At 56.6% G+C, this 17,344-nt stretch overlaps 2 protein-coding genes across 2 annotated transcripts in view; both read left to right on the top strand.

Annotated features, from left to right (window-relative positions):
- Fignl2 (fidgetin like 2) overlaps nt 1–9,941 on the top strand; it is a 32,803-nt gene extending 22,862 nt beyond the window's left edge. The window contains exon 2 of the mRNA XM_045151504.1: nt 6,070–9,941. Coding sequence (XP_045007439.1) covers nt 6,081–8,057 — 1,977 coding nt within the window. The 5' untranslated portion in view covers nt 6,070–6,080 and the 3' untranslated portion in view covers nt 8,058–9,941. The remainder of the gene's footprint in view (nt 1–6,069) is intronic.
- Nucleotides 9,942–12,827: 2,886 nt separating this feature from the next.
- Nucleotides 12,828–13,733, top strand: Tmdd1 (transmembrane and death domain 1). The gene has a single exon (XM_045152230.1). It carries the CDS (start codon nt 12,828–12,830, stop codon nt 13,731–13,733), a length of 906 nt encoding a protein of 301 aa, XP_045008165.1.
- Nucleotides 13,734–17,344: the final 3,611 nt, after the last annotated feature.

Here is a 17,344-nt window from a genome sequence, read left to right as displayed (position 1 = left end):
TGAGGCCCCTTGGGATATGTGGCAAGACCACAGAAACGTTGGGCCAGTCGTGAAGGCTGAACCACTTTTTCAGCAATTGTAAATAAATGATTTCCTAATAAACAAGAGGTTGAGACTAAGAGTTATTTTACTCTTACATCCAGTAATCTGTAATTATTTACTGATAGCCTGTAAGTTTGCAGGGAGGGCTGCGCTCTATCAGTACAACCAGGCAGGGTTCCCACTCCTGGAAGTTGTGAAAAGAGGCTGCTTTCTTCGGAGTCCCAGCTACCACTAGAAAAAGCCACAAACCCCAAATAAGGAACTGAGCCAGTCTTGGGATTTGTGTGCAAGACTGGGTGTTCACAGGGAAAGGGACAGCCCTTGCTTTGGCTCTTTGGCCAAGAGGACAAATTCTCTGCATGACTTGAAGGGTAAACCACAGTACTAGGATGCAGCCAGTCTATAGGCAGATGTACAAGTTGTTTCCGTTGGTTGGCATGAGCCCTGGTACACAGTACATGCTGTCTGGTCTCAGGATTTCCCTCTGGACTTCAAGGACAAAGGGCTTGGCAATAAGCCACGCAGGCAGGTGTCAAGGGCCCAGACTTTGACTCTTGTCTCTCTGGACCAGCTGGGTGACCTTGACCAAACGTGTCTCTGCACCTCAGTCTTATGTGCAGCATGGGGATGATAAGACAGAGTGTGGAACGGGCCTGTGGGCACTCGGGAAGTGGCATGAAGATGGCCCTGTCATAGAGCTTGAGTCTCCTGCCCTAGCCCACAGGGGAAGTGGCTTGTTCCGTCACTGAAAGGTGGGGCACTGCATGGCCTCCTACGTCTATCCTACTTTGTACTCTACCCTGGACCGTAATGCTTTCTCACGTCCAGCTTAGCTGAGCGGGGACTGCAGCGGGGACTGTGAGCTAGAAGGCTGGCAGGGAGCCCCTGTCCTGGGAGTCAGAAGGGTAGAGTGCCTGGGAGGGCGAAGGAGGGCTGCAGAGGGACAAGCTGGGGGTCAGGAGACGGCACTTTTCACCCAGACCGAGGGAAGGCAAGCCCGTGCTGTCTGGCCCATCAGGAACTGCAGGAGACTGCTCTTTAGCGTGTATGTGCACCAATGTGTGTGCATACACCCAGATGTGTATGTGCACCAGTGCGTGTGCCGGGCATACACCCAGATGTGTGCCCTTGGTCCGGAAGCTACACCCACATCTGCAGGCTGGTGTGTCTTTGGACTCCCATCAACAGCATTCAGTGCCTGGGCACACGTGAGGGAGGTGGCCTTCTTCCCTCTTTGGGCCTTGTTAGTTGGGTTCTGACCACACTGCTGTCCTTACCTCTGATAGATGTGAGGGAAATGCGGTGTTCTGGAACAAAGTTAAAGTCCTATAGCAGATACCCTATCACTGCATGTAGACAGTGATGCCCTAAGGAATGAAGGGGGGGCAGGCAACTAGTGGGGACCCAAGGCAAAGGGAGGTCATTTTGGAGATGGGAAAGTGACACTTGCTGTAGGGAGGGAGCAGGTGCTCAGCAGGGAGAGAGAAATTAACTGGTGAGACCAGATGGCAACCTGGGGTGAGGTGGCATACCATCAGGCCTTCTGGCCTAAGAAGGTGGGTAGAGGTAAAAACAGGGTCAGCAGCTTCCCTCTTCTTTGCCCTGGGTAAAATGAAAAGGAGCCAGGTGTGGTGGCGTGCACCTTTAATCCCAGCCTGGGACTACAGAGTATAAATTTCAGCTCATCCTGGGCTACAGGGAGACCCTACCTTAGAAAAACCAAACAAGGGCTGGAGAGATGGCTGAGCAGTTACGGCGCATGCCTGCGAAGCCTAAGGATCCTGGTTGGATTCTCCAGGTCCTAAGCCAGTTGCACGCACATGGTGGCGCATGTGTCTGGAGTTCGTTTGCAGTGGCTGGAGGCCCTCGCACCCCCATTTTCACTCTCTCTAATAAATAAAATAAAAATAAAATCTTTATAAAAAGAAAGAAAAACAGAACAAGGGGGCTGGAGAGATGCCTTAGTGGTTAAGGCACTTGCCTAAGAAGCATAAGGACCCACGTTTTACTCTTCAGATTCCATGTTAGTCAGATGCACAAAGGTGATGCAAGTGCAAGGTCACACATGCGCACAAGGTGGCACTCATGTCTGGAGTTCAGTTGCAGTGGCTGGAGGCCCTGGCATGCCAATTCTCTCTCTCATAAGAAATTACAAAAAAAAAGAAAAAAAGAAAAAAAAAGAAAAAGAAAAAAGAAATTGAGCCAAAGAATCTAAGGAGACAGGGTAGTGACCAAGTGGCACAGGTGGCATCCTGTGCTGTCCTGTCCAGGTTCTCTCTAGGGTGGGGCTCAGTCCTGGGGTTTCAGGTTGGGAGAACAGATGAGCTCTTGGGGTCCATGTGGAGCCTGGTGGGTGAGGATTTGAGTGAAGACTGCTGGAAGTGGGGAATGAGGATGGAGGCCTGACAGTGAGGGGCAGCAGCATGTGGGGGGGGGGAGGACCCGTGTGGACAGAGCTGGGCCCAAGCCTTCTTTGCTGTGCCCATCCTCTGGGAGAGGCATGCCCATCCTTCCAAGCCAGGTGAGTGTGCTCAAGGAAGACACTCTCCTCAAGTTCAAGTCCTTTCCCCACATATTGACAAGGAGCCAAAGCACAGGGGGCAGTAAGTGGGGAAGAGTCCTGGACTTAAAGCAACACAGCACTTGCATTTGTGTAACTGATGCTACTTTGTGTGATCCTGTCTCCTGGCCACTTGTGACGGTGCTCTAGAAATAGGAATTGCCCCCTTGACACCTGGTAATGGCTCTCTGATCTTTGGAGAACCCTCCGTTAGAGCTGGAAAGCTACGCTATACCCCCCAAATTCCTCTGATCTTCCCTTCTGCCTTTGGTGGCCACGTCACCTCTCACACAGGAGCAGAACCACCTCTAGAACTCATGCTCCCTCCCTTTAAGGTGTGCCAGCACCTTCGGCTTATGACTTCCCCAGGGCAGTGGGGGTGGCAGCAGATCATTATATCCGCAGACACTCTCTTCCGCCATTGATGTCAGCTCACAGCTAGAGAAAGTAGTGAGGGTTACCACAGGGTGCTGGTGACCAGCTGCTGCTGACAGCCAACTGCAGAACTTGAGGGGACCCTTGAATACTTTCCCCCTCTCCTCTTGCATATACCCACCTTCAAGATTGGCCACCCTGTTTCTTGGTGGCTCTTACAGGCTCGGTGTGTGCTCTATAGGGTGTGCACTGCACGGAATAAGAGCCCTACTTCTAAGTGGGTGAGGCACTAGTCTGTCAGACACTGATCTGTAGATTTACTGTGTTTCTCCAGTGGGTGGCAGCAAAGTGGTGCTCTGAAGAAGGGGATAGTGAACTAGCACAGCTTTTTTGTTTTTGTTTTCTGAGGTAGGGTCTCACTCTAGCCCAGGCTGACCTGGAATTCACCATGTAGTGTCAGGGTGGCCTCAAACTCACGGTGATCCTCCTACCTCTGCCTCTCGAGTGCTGGGATTAAAGGCGTGCGCCACCACGCCCGGCTTCCTGCCCCTTTCCTGACTGCGGTTCACATTGCCTCCAGTGTTCTTGAACTTCTGAATTTGGCCTTCACTTCTCGAGTGACTACAGCTGAGCACCATTGTACTGACTAGTCCTGGCTTTCTGAACACACTTGAAGATGCTGTTACTGTGACCTGGGATACACTGCTCTCTCTGTCCGCTTGGTCATCTTGGCCTCCTACAGTTCAGGGTGCTGTTAAGACACCACTCCTTTAGTTATGCCTTCTCAGCTGGGAGGGACACACTGAGCTGAGCCCCATGGCCTTTGGCATACACCTCTATTTTCTTACTAAACAGAGGAAGTTCCTTACCAGTCTTCTCCAGCTGGCTGAACCATTCCACTCACCCTCCTGCCTAACCCCGTGCCTAGCAAAGCACTTAGGATCTGCTCAATAAAGGAGTGCCAGCTTGCCATGCATGAGGCCTTGAGTTCAGCCCAGTAGTGTGCGTGCGCACCAGTAAGAAATCTGATGAGGAAAGAAAGCCAGTGACCCCATTAGTAACTTATCAAAGCTTGTATCTGGAGCTGGGGTGAGGACTCAGGGTAAAAGCACTGGCTGTGTCAGCATACTCAGCTGAATCTGGATCCCCCTGAACCCAGACAAGCGTTGCAATCCCAGAGCTCCTATGGGGAGACAGACAGGAGAATCCCTGGAAGCTCACTAGCCAATTTCCCAAGCAAACAGTGGTGACTAGCAAGAGACCTTGCCTCAAACAAGGCAAGTACGACACCAGAAGTCGTCCTCTGACCTCTGCATGGGTGCTGTTGTGCCCTCACTCACACACAAAAATTGAAAAAGTATTTATAAGAGGCAAAGAGAGATTGGGTGCGCCAGGCCCCCAGCCGCTGGAAATAAACTCCAGAGGTACCGGCGCCACCTTGTGCATCTGACTTATATGGGTCCTTTGGCTTTGCAGGCAAGTGCCTTAACTGCTGAGCCATCTCTCCAGCACTTGCAGAGAATTTTTTTTTTTTCCTGATTTTTGGAGGTAGGGTCTCACTCTAGCCCAGGCTGACCTGGAATTCACTCTGTAGTCTCAGGGTGGCCTTAAACTCATGGTGATCCTCCTACCTCTGCCTCCCCAGTGCTGGGATGAAAGGCATGCCCCACCTTGCCTGAATCCTACACAGAGTTTTTTTTGTTGTTGTTTCTAAACAGCTTAGGTTTAAGAAATTATTATTGCAAAGCCTGTCTCTGGATATGTCATGGGATCATTTAGTCTTTGAGATCTTATTCCAGGACCTGGCTGCCTCACGGAGGCCATGCGCTTGCTCTTCCTCAGGCCCCAATCCTATTAGCAGTTCGTGGTTCAGGCCTTAACTGTTGCCGGAGGACAGTGTAGGAAACAGCCTTAGAATGTTTCTGCTGTATTTGTGGTATGGAGGTCAAGACACTGTTTATTGCATTTCAAAGAGCTGTTCCCAAGGTCCATGAACAAAAGCTCTGTTCAATGCCAGGAACATTTTTGAGTAATGGCGTTTTGTATTTCGCAAAGTCAGTCTGATTACACCTCTCTCTTTATTTGATGACCAAACAAATTTGTAACCCACTTTATTCTCCACTCTGGGGCGGTGACTGGAATCCAGGATCCCACCATGTTAGCCAGGTGTTGTACCTCTGATCCACACCCCGGTCCTGTGGTGATCTTTACGGCTTGTACCATTCCCATCTTCCCCAGCGCATTCGTTCTTTTTATAAGCTTTTATTTATTTATATTCACAAGCAGAAAGAGAGAGAATGGATACACCAGGGCCGCCTGCCACTGCAAACTAACTCCAGGTGCATGCACCACTTTGTGCAGCTGGCCTTACGTGGGCACTGGGGAATTGAACTCAGTCCGTCAGGCTTTGGAAGCAAGTGCCTTTAACTGCTGAGCCATCTCCATTCTAAACAACACTGCTGCACTGAGGTGAAGCACATTCAGGGTCCAGGGCCCACAGCCACTGGAAGCAATCAGCTTTGGCGCCCTGGTGCTTCGGTTTCATGAGGCCCAGTGGAACCAAGTGGTAAGGAACCAAGAACTGCTGGTCAGCCAGTAGTTTGCCAGGGTGATGAGCACGGTCATACTCCAGGGCATCTGAGGCAAAGAGAGTATGTAGCAATAGCAAACTGCTGGGCCACTAGGGCAGGAGCTTTGGGCAGGCATCAATCTTTACAAACCCTGACGTCAGCCATACGGGTGAGCAGCAAGCATCTGTTACGCAGGGAGTCTCACCTGGCTTGACTCTTCTCCCAGCCTGACCCTGCACTGGGCTAGGTCTATGGGCATAGCTGGTGCGGCCGGGACAAGAAGACCACTGAGTGCATACAGGGTGCAATTAGGGCCAACCATGGCATTTCTGGGTCCCTCTTGGAGCCGAGGAAAACTATTTTCAGATTTAATTCTGGGTCAGAAAGGGTATTTATTTGGCGGCTGGAGGGAAGCCCAGGCAAGTGGGGAAGGTGGGTGGTAGGTGCTGGAAGCTCAGCTTGTCCCAAGCCCGCAGTGCAAGCTGCCGGTAAGGCCTCAGCTCCTCTCCCTCTTGCTCACAGCTCTGTCGAAGATGCACTGGACACCGGAACACGCCCAGCCCCTCAACCAGTGGCCAGAGCAGCACCTGGACGTCTCCTCCACCACCCCGTCGCCGGCGCACAAGTTGGAGCTGCCGCCGGGGAGCCGCCAGCGCTGCCACTATGCCTGGGCCCACGACGACATCTCCGCCCTCACCGCCTCCAACCTGCTCAAGCGCTACGCCGAGAAATACTCGGGGGTTCTCGACTCGCCCTACGAGCGCCCGGCCCTGGGCGGCTACGGCGACGCCGCCTTCCTCAACGGCGCCAAGGGGGACCCAGATCCCTGGCCGGGGCCCGAGCCCCCGTCGCCGTACCCCCTGGCCTCTCTGCACGACGGCCTGCCGGGAACCAAACCGGGCGGCGGTTCCGGGGGCCTCGGGGGCTCCCCGGTTGTAGCCGGGAACCTGCCTGAACCCCTGTACGCCGGCAACGCGTGCGGCGGCCCGTCGGCGACGCCCGAGTACCCGGCGGGCTACGGCGGGGGGTACCTGACGCCCGGCTACTGCGCGCAGACGGGCGCCGCGCTGGCCCCGCCGCCCCCCGCCGCGCTGCTGCAGCCCCCGCCGCCGCCCGGGTACGCGCCGTCGGCGGCGCCGCTCTACAACTACGCGGCGGGCGGCTACGCCACGCAGCCCGGCTACGGAGCCTTGCCGCCGCCCCCGGCCGCGCCCCCGGCCCCCTACCTGCCCTCGGGGCTGGCGGCGCCCACGCCCCTCCCCGCGCCCGCTCCCTACGGCTTCCCGGCGGCGGCCGCTGCGCCCGGCGCCGAGGCCGGCGTGTCGCTGAAGCGCAAGGCGGCCGACGAGGGCGCGGAGAGCCGCTACCGCAAGTACGCGTACGAGCCCGCCAAGGGCCCCGCGGCCGACGGCGCCTCCTACCCGGCCGCGGACAACGGCGAGTGTCGGGGCAACGGGTTCCGGGCCAAGCCGCCCGCAGCCGCGGAGGAGGCGTCGGGCAAGTACGGCGGCGGCGGCGGCGGAGGCGTTCCAGTCAAGGTCTTGGGCTCCCCCGTCTACGGCCCGCAACTGGAACCCTTCGAAAAGTTCTCCACGGACCGGGCCCCCGGGCCCGCCGCCCGCGGGGCCTTCGCGGTGCCGTCGGGGGAGCCTCCCCAGCCTGCGGACCCGGGGGCGCTGGAGCTGGTGACCAGCAAGATGGTGGACTGCGGGCCCCCGGTGCAGTGGGCGGACGTGGCCGGCCAGGGCGCAGTCAAGGCGGCGCTGGAGGAGGAGCTGGTGTGGCCCCTGCTGAGACCCCCGGCCTACCCCGGCGGCTCGCGCCCGCCGCGGACCGTGCTGCTGTTCGGGCCCCGGGGCGCGGGCAAGACGCTGCTCGGCCGCTGCCTCGCCACGCAGCTGGGGGCCACGCTGCTGCGCCTGCGCGGGACGAGCGTGGCCGCGCCGGGCGCCGCCGAGGGCGCGCGCCTCCTGCAGGCCGCCTTCGCGGCCGCGCGCCGCCGCCCGCCCGCCGTGCTGCTGCTCAGCGAGCTGGAGGCGCTGCTGCCGGCTCGCGACGACGGTGCGGGCGCGTCGCTGCAGGCGCCGCTGCTGGCCTGCCTGGACGGTAGCTGCGGCTCGCGGGCCGACGGCGTGCTCGTGGTGGGCACCACCTCGCGGCCCGCGGCCCTGGACGAGGCGACCCGCCGACGCTTCTTGCTGCGCTTCTACGTGGCGCTGCCCGACGGCCCGGCCCGCGGGCAGATCCTGCAGAGGGCGCTGGCCCAGCAGGGCTGCGCGCTGAGCGAGCGGGAGCTCGCCGCCCTGGTGCAGGGCACCCAGGGCTTTTCCGGGGGCGAGCTGGGGCAGCTGTGCCAGCAGGCCGCGGCCGGGGCGGGCCTCCCGGGGCTGCAGCGCCCCATCTCCTACAAAGACTTGGAGGCGGCTCTAGCCAAGGTGGGCCCTCGGGCTTCCCCCAAGGAGCTGGACTCTTTCTTGGAGTGGGACAAGATGTACGGTTCCGGACACTGATGGCGCGCCGGGGCGGGGGCCGTGGGGAGGCCTCCCGGCGCGTCGCCCTTCTTCCCGCCTCCGCCTCCGCCTAGGGGGAAATGTCCTTGGCCAAACGAGTGATGAATGTGGGGTGGGGGACGGGAGGGCTCTGCCGGTGTGGTGTTTTTCGTGGGAAGGAAAATGCTTCTGCCAGGCAGATCGATGCCATATACGCCGAGTACTCAGGTTTTCCCTATTTATTGTGGACGGGAAGCTCGCCATCTCCGCCGGGCAGACCAGGCGCACCCGACATGGGCTGGTCCCCGGGCCGAAGGGACTCCGGCTCTCTCGCCGTAACCACTTTTGTCTCCTCGCTCTCCGTGGCACCCTCCTCCCCCACTCCGCCTTCTCTGCATTCGCTCCGTTTTCTCTCTTGTCGCTTTGTCACCGATCTTCCCATGCTGTTTCTGTCCCCTTTTGCCCCTCCCTCCCGTCCCCACCTCCATCTATCACCCGGTGTGCTTCTTTTTCTGTCCAGTTCGCTCCCGTGTCCCGGTGCCTTCCAGCCCTGGTGCTTTAGCCCCCTCCCTGCCTGCCTCATGTCCTGCCTTCACACCGCAGTGTGTTGGCGCAGGAGGCTGGAGAGGGGCGTAGGGAGCCTTTCCACCCACCTTCCCTCCCTTACCAGGCCGAAACCTTGGGTCTTGGGGGGAAGAGGTTAGTAAAAAAAAACACCCAAAGAAGTTTTTTTTTGGTTTATTTTGAAGGGAAGTCCCAGAAATGTAGGTTGCTTAATATTTTAGACCTCTTATTTTTGTAAGATGTGTAGAATTTGCTGTTTTTATTTTGACAACTCAGGAAGAAATTGACCTTAGAAAGAATGTTAGACTTTGGCTGCTCTCCATTTGTCCTCTAGCCACACCCAAGGGGAGCAAATCTTCCCAGATCACAGAGAAAGAGAGAGAGAGAGAGGGAGAGACACTTGGGGGGAGGGCAAACGCACTCGAGCTTGTTGTTCCTGGGACAGAAGCAGAATGTATCGCTAAGGGCTTCCTCCCCAGGTCCCAGCTTGCAGGCAGGGGCTAGGGGAGGAGCGGAACTTGAGAGAGTGGATCTCGCTCCTTCCCTGCCTTTCTGGCCTGTGAGTCCCAACCCTCACCTTTAGGTTGTCTGGGAAGAGTTACTCCAAGTTGGGTTGCCCTTGCCCATTTCCTGCCTCGGGTGACCTCAGGTCATCTCCCTGGACACCTGCTTGGTCAGAGGTGTCCAATAACCACCGACACTAAGAGGATTCCCTTGGGCATGAAGGTGGTCTGGCCCGATACGAAATCGACTACTAGGGGCTGAGCCACCTTCTCTGCTGAGAGTGGGGTGGGGGGCGCTCTGAGGAAGGGTGAGCAGGGCGTCCTGTACACTTAGGTGGAGAAGGTTCTGTAGGAAGTGTCTTTGTGTTCCCCTAGAGTGCTAGGTGTACAGCTGCAGGGCCTGGCGCAGGGTGTTTCCCCTGCCATCGCCTCCACTTCCCGGCAGGCTGGGAGCCCTTCTCTGTGAGAATCCATTCCACCCATTCCCTTCATAGGGCTTCAGCTGTTTGTCCCCTCAGCCCATTTCACAACTTGGGTCTTCGAGACCAAAGGAGGGGCCCCCCCTCTTCTCTGTCTCCCCCTAGCCACCCCTGCCTGCCCTACAGCTCCTACTCTGCCCCACTGTCCTGGAGAGGAGGGTGCTGTGAGCCGGGCGGCTGAGGGCAGGTGCTGGCCCAGAAGTGCTAACAGGAAGGCAAGCTGCTCTGTTCCCCTCCCCCTGCTGCGCGACCCTGTCCCTGGAGTGGGCTGACCAAGTGTAGAACTTGGTACCTCAAAGCAGACTGACGCAGGGTGTTGCTGTGAAAGCCCTTGGGAGTGAACATGGGGTGAGGGGGCTCTCTCAGGTGTGTATGGGGTGGGTGGGGGTCAGGGAACTGGGATTGGGATTCCAGCTGTCCCTTCAAGAGGCGGCAGCCTTGGAAGTGGGTAGGGGCTCTTGAACCAAGCCCCAGGGCCCCTACACTTCCTTGGCAGGGCCCTTTCTGTTCTCCAGGTTTGGGAACTTTGCACAAGAAGACAGCCCCCAGGCTGTGGCACCTACCTCATGGATGAAGGGCAAGGAGGAAGGACGATGGGGCATGTGCAGCCCTGGTAATATTGGGGGGGGCATACCAAAGAATCCAGGGGTGGGGTGCAAGGGAGGGCACACTGACCCTCTGCTCATATCGGGTTGGGAATCCTCTCCTCCAGCTGTAACCATTTCTACCTCATTTTGCTGTGTGTTGTACATGGACATATTTATCTCCTGTCTGACAATGCTCTGCAGTTGTGGTCTGTCTACCTCAGAAGAGACTGTATTTTAAAAGAAAGTATTACACAGTATTAAAACTATGATGTGGTATGCAGATGAATTCTTGGGAGCACTGGGATGGGGGAAGTCCTCGAGAACACTTGAGCACCCAGGTCTGCCAGCACCCTGGCTGTCTGTTTTTCCTTCAGCACAAGGTGATTGCAGTGTTCTTTGCAGCCTGCTCCATGATCCTGAGGTTTCATGCAAGAGCCCCTGGATGCGGACTCTCCAAGCTAGGGTTGATTCACTGTAGCCCCCGACCCCAGAGTATGAGGGACAACGAAGTGTGCCTATGTATGAACTAATGAATGTGGGGGGGGGGGGAGTAGGCTGAAGAGAAGAGGCAGCAGCTCTGGTTGAGCAAGGTGAAGTCATACTTGTGTCCTGCTGGGTGGCAAGAGGTGGTGGTTAAGAGGGCAGGGTATGCAGACAGCTGAGCTCATTGTTACAGGCCAAATATCCACCTCCTCTTGATCTCTGAGTCTCCAGGTTGTCTTTAACAGCTCATGGGAAACTGGGAGACTGGAACAACTAGGAATACTTGCTGAAAAAGCTTTGTGGAGCTGCCTGGGAAGGTTTGGATCCACAATTTGCGCAGGTCCTTGAGTGCTGTAATCAGAACTCGAAAATACTCTAGAGCTTGGAAAACTGCCAGGCTGCTGTTTAGGACTCACGGTAGGCTTATAGGAGGCAAAGCCAGCAGCTGCCTTGTGCTTAAGAAGAAAGCTGTGATGTGGCTTCCTGGAAGACATCCGCCAGCAGGATTAGTGATGGAAAACGAACGTGGGTATTGCTCCAGAGTTCAGAGACTACCACTACCTTTCAGCCCTTGGAAGTCCACACACTCCTTCCTCAAGCAAGCGCCCATTGTGTGCAGACATTGTCCGTGTAACTGAGAATACTGAAATCAAGGGTCAAGGACAGCCTCAGCTCATAGTGGGAAAGGCTTGCAAAACAGATCATTTATATATACAGATGAAAAACAACTGGGTAAAGGTGCATTATATTCTCACGCCTACACGGTTACTTGATGCACAAGACACTGAAAAAGTTGGTTGAATAAATCTTGTTTTGAAATAGTGCTCTAGTGAGGATACACAGGTTCTCCCAAGAATGCCTACGATAGATCTCCACAGGTGGTGGTAGTGTGTCAGGAACCTTCCTAGGTAGGAGGGATACTGCTGGCAAACATGCAGGCCAAACATGGCATCACTGCCACCACCCACGTGGGGGTGTGCTGCCAACAGATTTGTTACAAGACCATCGAGTGGGGATAGGAATGGGGAGGCATGAAGTTGGAGGAGTCAGCTGGTATCTGCCCAGGAGTACCCCCTCCCCAAGTTCCCTGTTGGGGGCTTGGACTTCATAATGAAGCCTCTTGTGTAGGTGGGGAAAATATCCGTGGGCAGGAGACCATGGTAAGAAGTCACACATTTAGTCAACCAATTTTTCAAAAACACTTACTATGCATTGGCCACTATGGTGGGAATAATGGGTGGACCGCAAGGTCTAATGGGGGGGGGAGTCGGACAGTGGAAGTCAAGCTGCAGTGTGTTGAGGAGAGTACTTATGGTGACAGGATTGAGATGTATGTGGTTTCCCAGGGGGCACCAGACAGCAGGGCCAGTGATGGAAACCAAGACTTGTGGCCAGTATTCGAAAGAGCCACAGCAGGCCTTCTGGGGGGAAGGAAACACATTTAGATCCATGGGGCTGGGGGACGTCGCAGGAGTTTACTTAGTCCAGAGAGCCTGAGGGCTTGGGCTGGCAGGTGTGAGAGAATAGGAAAGACGGGGTGCATCCTCAGGACAAGAGCATCTGGGACGCTGGATCTTTTTTCTAACCATTTTAAAATGTTTTTATTTTATTTATTTAACAGAGAGACAGACAGACAGAATGGGCGCGCCAGGGCCTCTCTAGCCCCTGCAAAGGAACTCCAGGCACATGCGCCCCCTTGTGCATCTGGCTAACGTGGGTCCTGGAGAATCGAACCTGGGTCCCTTCCTTGGCTTTGCAGGCAAACGCCTTGACCGCTAAGTCATTATTCCTCCAGCCCTGGGTCTTGAGAATGACAGCGAGCAGAGCGGGAGCGGGTGGCACATTAAGACTTAAGAGGGGTGGTCAGCTAATTAGAAGGGACAGGGATTTGCAAAATTCAGGGCACTCGTGGGACTTAGGTCAGAGGAGGCGTGTGAACTGTAAGGACCCAGACCTCTAGCCGCCTGGGAGTGCCAGCCTCACCCAAGCCTTGGCGGTCGCGGCTCCTGCGTTTCATGGCCTCCTCCATCCAGTCCCAGTCGGGCACGAAAGGATGCCCCCAGCCCCGGGTCACACGTGACTGCGAGCCTGCAAAGCCTGCGGGCGCCCGGCCGTTCCGGAACGCTCGGGGCCTGCGCGCGCACAATGCGCCGCGGCGCCGTTCGGGGGCCCGGCATGGCGGCGCGGGCCGGGCTGCTGCTGCTGCTGTGGGGCTGCGCGCTGACGCCGCCGCCGACGCGCGCGCTGGACGCCCTGGGCCCGCACGCGGCCGTCCGCCTGGCCGAGCTGCTGAGCCCCGAGGAGTGCGGCCACTTCCGGTCTCTGCTGGAGGCGCCGGAGCCCGACGTGGAGGCCGAGCTGGCCCGGCTCTCCGAGGACCGGCTGGCGCGGCCCGAGCCGCCGCCGGGCTCTGCGGGGCCACCGGGCCCTGAGCGGCGGCGGCGGAGGAGGAGGAGGAGGGAGGCGGCGGAGGAGCCCGGCGAGGTCTCGGACGGCTGCCGGGAGGCGCTGGCGTCCTGGTTGGCGGCCGAGGCCCCCTCGCTGTCGTGGGACCGCGTGGCCCGGGCCCTGCGACGCAGCGGCCGCCCGGACGTGGCGCGGGAGCTGGGCAAGAACCTTCACCAGCAGGCCACGCTGCAGCTGCGCAGGTTCGGGCAGCGCTACCTGCCGCCGCCGCGCGCCGCCCCCGCCCCGGCCCCGGCCCCGGCTCCGGCCCCGCGCGCCCGCCGCGCCCGGGACGCCGCCGCCGCCGCTCCCTGGGATTCGCTGGGCTTGATCGTGGAGCGCCTGCCGCAGCCGCCCTACAACCGCAGCCCCACGGGCTGGGTCGGGCCGCTGGCGCTCGGCCTCCTCACCGGCTTCGTCGGGGCGCTGGGCACCGGGGTAATGGTCATCGTGCTCACGCTGTGGGTCACCGGCGGCGACGGCGACCCCGCGCCACCCCGCGGCTCCGGACCGCTCGCCCGCGCTCGGCTCGGGCCCGCCGCGGCGCGAGGCTGGCGGGAAGCAGAGCCGCTCCTGCCCCGGGTTGGGGCTGCAGGGGGACCAGACTGCCGCTCGGCCCACGACCCGCTGCTGTGAACTGTTAAGCGAGGCCCTGGCCCTGCCCGAGGGCTGTCTTCGCCACTATAAAAGTTAAAATAAAAATAAAATAAAATAAACACCCAGTGGACGGAGCAGTCCGTTGATGGTTGGTTGGAAATGCCCCTTGTAGGTCCTGAGCTATGGACTTTACCAGCAGGGCCTGCGGGGGTCAGCCTCGCAATGTGGGGCGTGCCCCCAAGGCTGGCCAGCTTTCCCTCTTCCTCCTCCGCTCTCGAAGTTCTGCTAAGAGCCACCACTTACTGTGTTAAGCAGACACATACACGATTTGACACATTCTTTTTAAAATTATTAAGAGAGAAAAGTAGAGAGAATGGGCGCGCCAGGGCCTCCAGCTGCTGCAAAGAACTCCAGAGACATGTGCCACCACGTGCATCTGGCTTACGTGGGCACTGGGGGGGGAATCCTTTGGCTTTGCAGGCAAGCGCCTTAACTGCTAAGCCATCTCCCCAGCCCCCTTTTGATATATTCTTCAAACCCCAAGGATGGTGTTCCGTTCAGGAGACTGCGCACTTGCTCCTGAGTGGTGTAGTCCGCTTTTGAACACCGAGCCATCTGACCTTGGTTTGCATCCAGGAGAGATGCTGTGTGCACGCACGCAAGGGAGCTAAATACACATGACCAGAACCTGGCCAACTCTGGGCCCTGCTGGAGTGAGGGAGAGCAGGACAGGTTTGAGGGGTGCCCTCTTGCAGGGGCACCAGCCACGCAAGCAAGCCCTCCTACAGACCCAGCTGGAGCCTGGCCCTTTCCTAGCCACCTCTGAGTAGAGACCCGGTCCCAGCAAGAACTCAAACCGGGGCGGGGCTGCGGTCTGACGGTGGGCTGTGCATTAGGCCCAGGGGCTGGGCGGGTGACAGCCATGACAGAATGACAGGCCAATCCAAGAGGAGAGTTGAAAACAAGATTGACGTAACCCTTTATTGCAAATTCTAAAGTAAAAAGATGTACAGTACAAAGTAAAATTGAAATTTCAGACTATAAACTTCCAATCCACTTATACATTCTGATTTCTCAAGCATTTCTGCCATTTCCGCATAAACAAAACAGGGAACAAGTCGAGGGGGGCAGGAAGGAGAAACAGCAAGGGGAAAATTGTCTAGAAGGATCACAAACGTCAGAAGCAAGTGAAAGGAAGACATTTTCTCGACCTGCTGTCCTGGTGATGAGAAGCGGGGGGTGGGGTGGGGGAGTTGGAGCAGTGCAGTTTAAAATGGCTCTCAGAATAGCAGCGTTTATGGTACCATTTCTTCTTCCTTAAGTCCAAAGAATACTTTGCCCTTCCCTGGCGCCTTTGCCTCTGTATCTCAGAACGCTTTACAAAACATTTAGTTAAAGCCTCACAACACCCCTGTGAGGTAGGTCAGTATTATTATCCCCATTTTACAGATGGGGAAACTGAGGCACAGAGAGGTTAAGTGACTTGCCCAAGGCCACACAGCGAGCCAGTGGTCAAGCTAGGGATTGAACACAGCTCAGTCCCTTTTCTGGAACCACTGGACCACGCTCCCCTTTACCTATATACATTCTTCACACACACACACACACACCACATGTGCACACCCACCCACCCCACCCCACTTAGCCTTTATGTACAGCAAACAGCAGTGGGGGCAGGGGCAGGGGGTGTCTCAGGAGCATTTAAATGAAGGAAATCGTGGCAGACTCGAATAGGGAATCCAAGAAGCACAGAGCTGAGCCACAGCACAGTCTGGTGCCAACTTTGGGCCCTTCCCAACCCAGACTTCCTCCTCTCTCCTGATGGCCCCCTGGCTGACTAGTTGCAGCTGATTCTCTATAGGGGGCGGGGGGGGGGGTACCTGAAAATGAACGAAGCTTTTTGCAAAACTTTGGGCAACATCTGAGAAAAGAAAGAGGCATCACTAAAAAAGATGCCCAGGACTCAAGTCACAAAGTCCTAACCATGGCAATGCCACCCCCACAGCAGGCCTGGAGACTAGGCTGAGGGCCGAGGATGGGGACTGACCTACCAGCCATCTCTCTCCAGTGCAGCTCCTGGAGCAGACTAGAGTGGGCACTTCAAGATCCTCCTGAGAATGTTCCCGGACCAGGAGACATGGCCTAGCGAGGGATGCCCCTAAGGGGTGCCCTCTCCCCCACACAAATGTGAAGGGGATAGCCCCAGTCTGCGGGCCTGACTATGGGGGTGGATAGAGGGCAGGGCCCAGAACTAGCTAGCAGAGTGGAGGCTGCTGGGCACCGTGCTTGCCCTAGCTTTGGGGCATGGGTGAGGGGGAGTCATTTTTGTTAAACATGTCTGTGAACAGGGCAGAGGTAAGGCCAGTCCAGCTGGATGGCTGGTCATCTCTGGGGGCTCTTCCAAGTGGGCTGGGTGGGGGAAGGGGTCTCGTGGGCCTCTGAGCTCCAGCTGGAGGGGGGGGGTGCCACATGCAGTGGGCACGTAAGAGACCTGGGAGGTCAGGACTTGGCTTTTCTCTGTAGTACTTAGCCCGAAATGGGACAGGCTCTGGTTTCTCTTTGCTGTTCCTTTCTTGTCTGCAGAACTGCCAAGGTACCAGTTCCCAGATCCCTCCCAGAACTCAAGGATTGGGAAAGTCAAGCAACAAACACACACCAGGACAGGCTTCCCTTGTACAGTAAGAAGGGTATTAAAAAAAAAAAGTTTCCTTTTGGCTTGTAGTAATTTACTAATTTTTCTTTTTAATCATGTCTCATTTAGGGCGGCCTTGGGCCTCCATGCAGTCACTAATACACTACTGGTCTTTTACAGTTTACATTGGTTGTGGCAAAATAAGCAGCCATCTGGGTACTGTGGCTCTGGGGGCTCCGATGGAGGGTTCTGTTTGTCTCTGCCCAGCCAAGTTTGGATGCCCAAGAGGCTCATTTCGTGATGGGGAGAGCAGGTCACATGGACCAGACCCATTTCCTGCTCTCTCTCTCTCTCTAAGTTTCAGAGTCTCCTCACCCTAAGCGACAGGGAAGTTAAGGAACGTGGGGAGAGTGTTTTACACACGAACCAGCAGCATATCAGCTGCTGCTCAGTGGCTTTGGCTCTGCATTTAAAATCAACAGCATCGCTTGTCTTTTTGCTTTTTGTCCTTCTTTTTAAAGGTGGATTGTGGTATATAAATACTGCACCAAGGACCCGGCTACAAAAAAATAAATATTTATATTATATTTATATATCTATATATATATATGTGCAGTGATACTGTGGCTGCGGCTGCTTTTTGATTGGCTTCATGAATATTTGGCAAAGCGTTGCCACTTGCCCACTCAGCGAGGACGTAGGGGAACGCCATCGCGGATTCTTTCCGTTCAGTGCCTGTTAACTGCGGGCGGAAACTGCTGGTGATGGTGTCGTTTACTACAAAGGAAGTGTGGAGCAGGATGGTGAGTGACAGTGAAGAAAGAAGCGACTGGGTGGAGGGACACCAGGCAAGGGACAACACGTGGGAAAAGTGTAAAAAGTAAAAGTGAAACTTCAGAGTGAGTGGAGGTGGCTTCTTTCCGAAGAAGCTGGAGTGTCAGAGACCAAGGCCCGTGTGTTACTGAGGAGATAGCCTGCTGGGCTCTGTCGGTAGCTAGGGGAGGAAGAAGGTCAGATC

Source organism: Jaculus jaculus, chromosome 6 (assembly GCF_020740685.1).
Source record: "Jaculus jaculus isolate mJacJac1 chromosome 6, mJacJac1.mat.Y.cur, whole genome shotgun sequence".
Classification (NCBI taxonomy): Eukaryota; Metazoa; Chordata; class Mammalia; order Rodentia; family Dipodidae; genus Jaculus; species Jaculus jaculus.
Note: the sequence above shows the minus strand (reverse complement) of the source record. Positions and strands in the feature narration are given on the sequence as shown.

Excerpts from the sequence above, each read along its gene's own strand:
- Tmdd1 (XM_045152230.1), top strand. The coding sequence starts at position 12,828 with ATGGCGGCGCGGGCCGGGCTGCTGCTGCTGCTGTGGGGCTGCGCGCTG.